The sequence below is a fragment of the Dendrobates tinctorius genome, unplaced genomic scaffold, assembly GCF_039654945.1.
Source record: "Dendrobates tinctorius isolate UK_male_01 unplaced genomic scaffold, ASM3965494v1 ptg000031l, whole genome shotgun sequence".
Taxonomy (NCBI): Eukaryota; Metazoa; Chordata; class Amphibia; order Anura; family Dendrobatidae; genus Dendrobates; species Dendrobates tinctorius.
The window spans coordinates 10,418,615-10,428,570 of NW_027361699.1; the positions used below are offsets into that span (position 1 = coordinate 10,418,615).

At 40.5% G+C, this 9,956-nt stretch overlaps 1 protein-coding gene across 2 annotated transcripts; it reads right to left on the reverse strand.

Annotated features, from left to right (window-relative positions):
* Positions 1-358: 358 nt before the first annotated feature.
* TYRP1 (tyrosinase related protein 1) lies at positions 359-9,054 on the reverse strand. Of its 2 annotated transcripts, none has more exons than XM_073572182.1 (8): positions 8,895-9,054; positions 7,336-7,746; positions 6,201-6,523; positions 5,095-5,299; positions 4,811-4,978; positions 4,556-4,735; positions 1,479-1,625; positions 359-854 (listed from the first exon to the last, which is right to left on the reverse strand). In XM_073572182.1, exons 1-8 carry the CDS (start codon positions 9,037-9,039, stop codon positions 664-666), a joined length of 1,770 nt encoding a protein of 589 aa, XP_073428283.1. In that variant the 5' UTR covers positions 9,040-9,054; the 3' UTR covers positions 359-663. The 2 variants fall into 2 exon arrangements, with proteins under 2 accessions (XP_073428283.1, XP_073428284.1); XM_073572183.1 differs by lacking the exon at positions 8,895-9,054 and adding an exon at positions 8,453-8,806.
* Positions 9,055-9,956: the final 902 nt, after the last annotated feature.

A 9,956-nucleotide genomic window follows, 5' to 3' on the forward strand; every position in this document is an offset into this window, starting at 1 on the left:
AGACCAATACACATGCGAACACAAAACCTGGTTACGGTTAATAAAGCTGCACTATTAACCAGGGGCAGATATCATTGATTCAACTTCAGCCACACAGGGGCCAAAGCAGTAAGGTGGCCATTTCCAACTCCAAAGCAGGTGAACTCATTGCAAAGAACCATTTGACTGCAGACTAGCTGTATATTAATCTTTCATAGGGGTCCCAGCTTCTGTTTGCCTGTTTTATTACCAATTATAAATAATTCCCATTTCCTTAAAAAAAAAAAAAAAAAGGAAGTGTCCATAGACATTTGACTGCAGTGGCAAAAACAAAAGAAAAACACACAAAAGCCTAACAAACAGCAAATTTCAAAACACATCGTTTGTATTTTTTATTCATGGTCAGTTTGTTTGACATGTGACTTATGAAGATTCACTCAGAAGGACTTTCAACAATTAACAGCATCCAGATAGTGGGTTCATACAGTGATTGCAGGATCCTGTGCATATTAAGATTTTCTAGCAGCATCACATAGGAATTTACATAAAGCCAACTCCTTGTTGGAATATTCTTAGCAATAAAATTGCACATACAGTATGATCTAAAGAATTCTACCTCACAGCTCGAAACTCGAGTCAAGTAAAATTACTAAGCATTTTAGAACTGGAACAAGTTTAGATATTTTACACAGATTGTGTATTTTCCTTGTCTTCAGCATATCGTGGATAGGATTCACCAAGGAGTGGCTGAAGCACCTCGCCCTTTCTGCTCCTGCGTCGAACAGCAAATGTGACCCCAGTAAAGGTTATAGCCACAAGAACCAGAGCGGCTATAACTGCTACTGTGATTATTTCTGTACTGCTAAGTGCACGACCTAAAGAGGAAATAGAAACACACTGTTAAAAACAATGTTCCTGCATAGCCCTAGATGAAAATGGTTTGGTAAACAGAATAGGTGAAGAGCATAGCATATATTAGTCATTAAAGAGCTTTTCTACTTTTGATATTTTTAATAAAACACAAGAGGCACCCCAATGTATCCTACATTGAATTTAGTGGTCATGCAATGCTCAGGTGTTAAAGAGAAACTATTTAGTAGCTGTTTCTTTCTAGTGTTTGAAAGCCTTTGAATGCTTTTGCCATCTATAGTGATTTGCCTTAGCTTTGAAGAATACTTTTTATGAAACAAGACCTTTAAAACAAATAACTTTACCCAGGACTGAAACATTGATTACCTATCCATTCAAAAAGTCACCAATATGAGATTGGTGGAGTCCCAACAACCACTGGGGAGCAGAAATCTGTTCCACCTACCGGAACAGCAGTCAGTTGACTAGTGGAGGTGCCATGTATCCTATGAATAGGCCATTACACAGGTTCTTTTTCCCTGTCTGGTGCCAAGCATTTAACATTCCCAAAACTTCTTCCACAATGTTTGCCATTGTTCCCAATATGTAGGTGGCAGCAGTAAGACCAATTTGTCAGCTCATCTACTTACCAGGCCACTGGACATCATATGCATATCCCAGATGGTCTGGAGCCAAAACAAACATCTCACTGTTGGTCACGGGTGGCCAGAACGGAACCATGTTGTATTGTCGGTTATGACCAATAGGTGCATCTTCCAGTGGGTACTGATTAAAATCTTAAGATTAGAGAAATAAAAAAAGATACACATTAAGCCATAGACCAAGTATGGCTAGAATTATGATTGTGTCCCCCACTAAAGAGCAAAAAAAAAAAAAAAAAAAAAAAAAAAAAAAAACTATGAAAGTGATCAAACACAATTTAAAATCAAATCTACAAAAAAGGAGAATGAGGGATGGGGAGAAGTTTAAAGAATACACTGAAGCCACCCCCACAATAACATCATTTTGGGGCGCATTTCCACCCTTCCTATTGGTGCTATTTTAGGATGCATACTTTTATGGAATGGATGAATTTTCTCAGTTTAATCCCTGCTTGGGGTGTGGGGGGGGGACCTGGAGACTGTAAACTAAGGCAGGGCCGCCATCAGGGGATGACAGCCCTTACTGCTGTATGGGGCCCTGTGAACAGCAGTACAGAAGGGGGCCCCGCAGATCAGGGGCCCCGCTCCTGTGCTTCCAGTCATCATGCCCCAAGTGATGCGTGTCATGGGGCACCAGGTGGGCACCAAGTGTGCTCTGCGCCGAGCCTGCAGCGCACACATCACCTGAGCCGCCATAGCGGCCGACATCAGAGCTACAGAAGAGCTGAAGGACCTGTGGTGAGGTCATCATTACCACAGGCCTTCACCATTGATCAGCCCGCCCCCTGATCACATGATGATGTCACCACTGGTCCTTTCAGCTCACACAGCTGCAGCTCCATCTTCAGCACAGGAGCATGGCCAGGTAAGATAAAACAAAAAAATTGAAAGGGGCAAAAAATGTTTCCCTGGCAGAATGGGGACAGGATTGGAGACAGGGGCAAATATGGAGAAATGGGGGCAGAATGCAAGACATTGGGGGCAGAATGTGCCAGTAAGACAGGATGGGGGCAGAATGGACATGGGGCAGAATGCGACAGTGAGACACAGGAGGGAGAATGTGAGAAACAGGGAGCAGGATGGGAGACACATGGTGCAGGATCATGGGGCATGATGGATGCGATGTAGATGGGGCAGGATGGATACTCATGAGGGCAGGATGAGAGAACATATGGATGGAGGCAGGAATAAGACACATAGGGATATTACTGCAGTGATGTATTCATTTTATTTTTTTTGAGGATACGGTTTTAAATGCGGGGGCAATCCTGTTACTGGGCAGAATGACACTACGTCGCCTTTTTTTCTTCATCTGGTGTAGTGTAGAAGTTGGGAAAAAATAAGTAATGTGTTCTGCAAGCGGAGCTCTAGATAACTGTTATTTCCTGCAGAGACGAGCCCTGGCTGGAAGATGTGATGGCGATGTGTGCTGGATGAAAGATGAAAAACAAAGATGAAGGACTTCACCTAGAGACGTCAATGGTGAGTCAGTGTGTTACCTGTACACTGACACTATACACTATATACAGAGTGCCCTTGTACAATGTCACTAGTGATCACTGTATTACCTGTACATTGGCACTATATACAGAGGTCCTGTGCATAATGTCACCGGTGATCACTGTATTACCTGTACACAGACACTACATGCTAAGTACAGCTCTCCTGGGTATAATAGCATTTATGGTGATAGTATTATGTTTTTTTATTAATGATCAGTATTGTAGTATTCAGTCACCATGTGGTGGTAATATGTGGTCTGGGCATGGTGCCGTGGTATTTGTTCCTTGTATGTGATATTATTCGGTCACCATGGTAGTAATATGTGGTCTGGTCATGGTGTGGCTGTATTTGTTCCTTGTATATGGTATTCTAGGTCACTATGTGGTGGTAATATGGTGAGGTGGTATTTGTCCCTTTGGATGTGATATTGGTAATTTTAAAAATTCAAAAATAAAAAAAATTCTCTAAATTGTATTGGATATTTTAGCAAATGTTTAATAGGTTAGAGTAAAGTAGGGCCCGGCCAAAAGAGTCTACCTTGTCGTGGTGGCAGATTTAAAAAAAAAAAAAAAAAAAAAAAAAAAAAAAAAAAAAAAGAAAAGCGTCACCGAGTTATGTATAAAGTATAGGGAAAAAAGCCTTTACTTGTACTTTTTATGCTTGCCACTTGACTGAGTCTTTACAGGACTTGTGATCCTTTTCTCTTAAAATATACTGCAATACTTCTGTATTAGATTACATCTAGTGTAAGAGTGACAGGGCCTAAGAAGCATCCTTACATGGCAGACCTGGAGGCACTCAATCCATTTGCAACCCCTTGAGGGTGTTTGTGTCATCCTTTACAAGACTGCTCAATCACCATTGCCCCCAGCAGCATGTAAGATTTAAAACTGCCATTACAGTAGACTGATGAATGTATAGTACAGCAGACACTAGCAAGAGAGGCCAGTGCCATCACTGCATTACAGTGTATGCAAATTCAAGTGTGGAGCTTTGGTAACCATTTTCCCACTGTATTGTAATACCAAGATGCGGTTCAGGAAGGTGTGAAAAGGTTTCCAAAACCTCTAATAAAATGCATCTCCATGGAATCCTATGGGATTCCGCAGTTGCTGTGAGGAATCACGGCAATTCTGCTGCCATAGGATTGCACTGAAACGCTCACTTTACGCATGTGGCTATGCCCACCATGCGTAAAGTGAGCGCTTCATGTGCAGATTGTACCCAAGGTCTGGAGGAGGAGACTCCTCCATGCCCTGGGTACCACCATAATCCTGTAAAAAAAGATAGAATATAAAAAAAAAAAAAAGTTAGTGCTTGACAAGTATGATGAACCTGTCACTTTTCCAAGCAATGCGTCAAATCGCTCGGAAAGCGCAAGCTTTCTGCAAGCTAAAAACGCTCGCGTTTTGCAGGAAGACGCATGCGAATTCCATATGAGTTTTACCTACGGCAGGGAGTTGCGAAGATGCTGCGGACATTTCTGCAACATGGGCACTTAGCCTTAGAGATGCTTTCCAGATATGGAGATGAGGAATCCCAGTTCATCAAAAAGCTTTTACCTGTAGTATGCCTCTTTAGCCATTCATCAAAAACTGCATCAGTAAAGGTATGTAGAAGCACAAATATTGGATCATTTGGTGACACGTGAGTTTGTCCCCCAGTACCATTTAGGAACAGATGAGCTAGATTATGAAGGGTTCTTACTATTGGATTATATTGCCCGGAAGGTTCACTGTAACCTATGTAAAGAAAATAATTTGTTAATTTTTATTTCCCCAACACAAAACATTATTACATTCTTGTAGTTTCATTACCTTCAATGGCATTTCGGAAGCTTTCTGTAGAATTTGAGAAGAATGGTGGAGTATCAAACAAATTGATTTCTAAACAAAGTAGTACATCTTCTGGCTCAGGAAGCCTTTGTACCATTGGGCGATCAATGTTTCCAGCAGGATTTCTTCTGATTGGGCTACTTGCTGTGTCTGTTGTAAGGCAAGAAATTACATAGATCAACCACAAATCAAAAAACTAAACTACATGCATCCACATCGTTCTGTGCTAAATAAAAGCCCATTTACAATCTTTAGCAAATACTTACTGTTACAGATCGTCCCCAAGCTTTCATAATCCTCCACAAATTCACATACAACTTGCCAACGAGAAAACAAAGAGTTTGGACTTAAAAGATTTTGTTCAAAATTGCTTTTGGCACCCATGAGGTCATCAGTGCAAATGTCACATTCGTTTCCACCAATAGCAAAGTTCCAATAAGGAAGTGCAAAAGAAGGATCCTGCAAAAGGTTCTGAAGAAACACATGTTATGCATTTATTATACTTGGAATCACAACAGAACACCACATTGGTAACAGTGCATTACATTCTTCCAGAACTAGGCAAACAGCAGCCCTCTCACTACTTTGGCTGTTACTATCTGGTCTCGTGACATTGGAGACTCAAGGGAACGGCAAGAAGAACGTGAAGAGTGGGATTGTGACAAGGATAAAGACCATAGTTTGCATCAGTTGATCAAAACTACAGCTAAACACGTTATACTTCGAGAAGCAGTTTGCCAGAATAAAAGAGAAGCCAGTTTTTGTGTATATAATAAGAGCAATAATTTGGCCACAAGTTCTCTTTAAAACAAATACAGAAGCAGTAAGTTATATGGATTTGATTAGCGAATGCATGCAAGAACACATTAATATAAGCCTTATTGGAACATATTAACATACAAATCAGTAAATTCTGAGTTCGAGATACAGCAATATTGGGTTCAACCCTCCACGACGGTTTTTCATGTGAATCCTCAGGAACGTTTGGCCACCCGTGTTTCCAACCATTTTCTTCAAGGTTTCTCCCACTTCCTGCCCTACCTCACCACCTACTCATTAACCTGGGAAATATTTTTTTTCTGTGTGTATCACACACACAAATTTCTGAGCTGAACCAACAGCCTCACATACAGCTATAAGGCTATCAGTTTAGGTTAACCAACCCAATGCCAGTTAGAAAAGTTTACAGTTTGTGCACATACATGTGAACTCCCCCAATTTGTACGTTAAGACTTCATAGTCACTGCTATAACATGTACAAGATGTCAGGGGCTAGAAATAATTGTACTATCAACAGTATTCAGGTGACAACTTAGGACTCTGACAAGTTAAAGATCATAAATACGGTACAGAAAAAAAACCCTCACTATACCTGCATGTCCCTTTCCAGTTGCATCAAGTGGAATCTGTGCCAGGTAAGGAAAGCAGGACCCTCATGAGAGAAATCTATGCCACCAGCACTCCCCTGGCCTGGGCCAAGAAAAGTTTTGCTAACACTGTAGTAATGGGTCCAAACAAAGAAATCATAAACTGAAATATTTTGAAAGTTCGTAGCATTTGTTTCTTGGTCAATGAGCTCGTTGCGATGACGTGTTGCGATGACGTAGTCTGGATGCAGAGTATTTTTTGCCAGATTAAGTGCGTTAACAAAGCGTTGTTTTTCTTCAGCACGCAAGTCTAACACATTTCTTCTCACTACGATAAAACAAATTGTGCCTTTTAATAATGACGACTAGGCTAGTTACAGGACCAAAATGATAACAATTGCATTGGTTTTAAAGGAAAAAATTTAAAAAAAAAAAAAAAAAAAAAAAAGATTATGTACACAATTTTGTACTTTTCAAAGTTAGGAACTATCACAATTACTTGGCACATGTTGAAAGACTCTTTAACATACGCAAGTGTGAAGCTCTGAATTTTCTATCATAATAAGAGGAGACATTTTAGATTATGAAGCAAATAGAGAGGAGTGAATGTTTCAAGAATCTGTATACTTTAAAATGTGGATTTTTTTCCCCTCCTGTAACTTTTGAAGCCCTGAACTAACGCAAGTGAAAGATCCCACCACAGTGTGGGGCCCAGTGGCCCCAGCGCAAGTGATCAGAAGATGCTGCTGTGAGGTTTTTTTCTACACACAGCATTTATTATACTTTCTAGTCTGGAAACATCTCAGCGCATAACAGGACATTCATTCAATTTTAGAGGAAAGGGAGTGCAAACAGGCAAAGTCCAGCTTTAACCTACAAACCATATTATATCCATCCATGATCTCCTTTATTTACATGGCAGTATTGGCATTAAATCAGCAAAGTTACCACAGAAGTTAATCACAATCGCACACATTTTAAGGTAAGTAATGGCACTGTATTACAGCACATTGTCGGTCATCACTGCCTTTGTGTGAAAAAGTAATTAAAGCATGTGAGGTTTTCCTAGGCAAATTAGCTTCCAGAAGCAGATTTTTTTTTTTTTTTTTTTTTTTTTTTAAAGCCACAATTATTACTTACCTACTACAAGTGGTCGGTCACAGTTGTCCCCTGTCCATCCAGGTCTGCAGCTACCACAGTTGTAACCATAGAACCGGCCAAAACATCTACATGTCCTGTTAAAAAAACGAATGGGCCATTGTTCTCGGTCATCTGTCCCATCAAGCTGATATTCGGGTCCATGCGGCCTGGTGTCCACACTCACAGATCCACACAGACCACGACCTACAGAGAAGCCACACTGGTCACTTGCATCTGGAGACAGTTGAGGAAATAGACCCGGGCAGCACTCGCCACTGAGCAGCGCTTCTGGAGTGGCACATTGACGAGGAAATTGTGCCGAGATCAGGTCATAGAGTACGAACAATAATGCCGCAGAGTAGAAACTCCAAGACCCGTAGCACAACATAGTTGTGTTCTGGACAGTCACACCTGTAAGATGACAAAGACAAGTGCACCAAAGTCGGTGGTGTCAGTCGTAACATTTAAAGCATGTAATAAAATACTGAAAGATTGAAGCCTCATAACGAGTGAAAACAGAACCTCCCAGCTTTGATGCACAACTCCTCCTACATAATAGGGAGATTAGCGTGATGAGTGTAATAGGTAACTTGCTTAGACAGTCAAACATTCTGTAGACTCTTGGCCAAAGAAATTAAGAGTCAAATATGCCACCACTACTGATGGTCTGCAGTAAGAACATACATTGATGAAAGGGAATAGTCTCCCTGCTATTGATTAAAGCTATGAAACATTAGATAAAAATTCTAAGGGACACCGATTCAGTAGCGTTCTTTAATCCATAAAACTACTGGTTTTTACACTCAAAATAATTAACTAAGTTATTAAACACCCAAGCAAGTTCTGACACCATCATACAAAGCATTTATACTTAGAAGCCTTTCCAGGGACAGACTGGGCGCGGTGTTAGGATAGATCCCCAATTTGTGCACCTTCTCTGAGACACAGGATTTTCAGAGATGGATTAGTAGAAATGTTAGAAAACTGCTCACACCACATGATTTTCAGCTTTAAAAGCACAAAAAAAAACCTAAACACCCGAATGTACAAAATGTCAATAAAGTCATGCAAACACATAAGAAAAAACAAACATACATACAACAATCAATAACAGTACCTACTAAATCTTGAACCAGGCTTTATCCAGCATGTAAGTTTCCTACATAAGACAGCCTTCAGTTTGTTTTATGCTTCATTACTTAATCCCTTTGATGCAGTCAAGAGTTTCCCTGCCGGCCCTAATCCTTTTATATCAGTGTAGTTCACCAGCACATGACCACTTTCATGCTGATCGCCTTGTGACCACAAGGTCCTGGGTCGCCAGCAGGCATTTTTGGAATAACCTGACTATACATTCCTCAAACTTAAAGATGCTTTGAATCACATCTTTACATTTGAAGAAAATTGTAATTATCATAATTTAGTAATTATCTTCCACCCTTCCAGGACCTAAAGTTAAGATCAATTGTCTGTCATATTAGGGCTGCATCACACGCTCATTACTGGGAGCAGTTCCTTATAAAACATCTTACAGCTGCTGAATCACAACATCTACTGACCTACCAAGACTGCTGCAAGACAGGAACTGGGGCTCCTCAGTCTGCTATTTATTGAAGTAAGGAATGTATTAGGCAAATGAGATGCCCCCTTGACTAATGAAATGATTGCCAGTAATCTCCGTTGTGATAGACCAATGTATATCATTAGGCCACGTTCACACGGTCAGTCTTTGGTCAGTATTTGTAAGCCAAAAGCAGGAGTGGAACAATCAGAGGGAACGTATTATAGAAATACGGCACCGCTTCTGTATTTATCAACCACTCTTGGTTTGGACTTACAAATACTTAGGTAAAATACTGAAAGTGTGAATGTGGCCTTATGTTGTGTTTCAGTACTTATGATATTTTATGCAGTTTTTGAAGTAAAAAAAAGATAATAAATGTAAGACATCTGTAATGAAAAGCATGAGATGCTTCCAAAATCTACAGCTATTTTCACAAGTGGCGTTTTGCAGCATTTTAGTTGCATTTGTTTTTCTGCAAAAAAGAAGCTGCGTTTTACATTACCATCAAAAGCTAAGATTTCATATATCTCATGGACACATCTTATTTTTCTTGAAGTGTTTTTTTCACTGATAGAATACAATGAGAAAGTACAAAAATGGTGCAAAAAACGCAGCATAACATTGGTGCTCGGTTTCTGCAGCATTTTTGGTGAATAAAACTAACCTTATTAAGGCCGAGGTCACACTTGCGAGAAACTCGCACAAGTCTCGCATCTCAATATCTGGCACTGCCACCGGCACTCAGGATCGGAGCGCTCAGCTGCATAGAAATATGTGCAGCCGCACACTCTGGCTCGAGTGCCAGCGGCAGAGCAGGGTATTGAGATGCGAGACTTGTGCGAGTTTCTCGCAAGTGTGACCCCGGCCTAACACGCAGTGTAGACAAATCACACAAGCAATGTGCCTGAAAAATGCAGCCAAAAATCACTGCAAAAACATAGCAAAAAATGCAGTAAAGCGCAGCTATTTGCTGCATTTAATATGCAGCGTTTTTACTGCCAATAATGAATGGTTTAGCCGCAGAAAAAATGCTGCAAAAACACCACATGTGAATGTG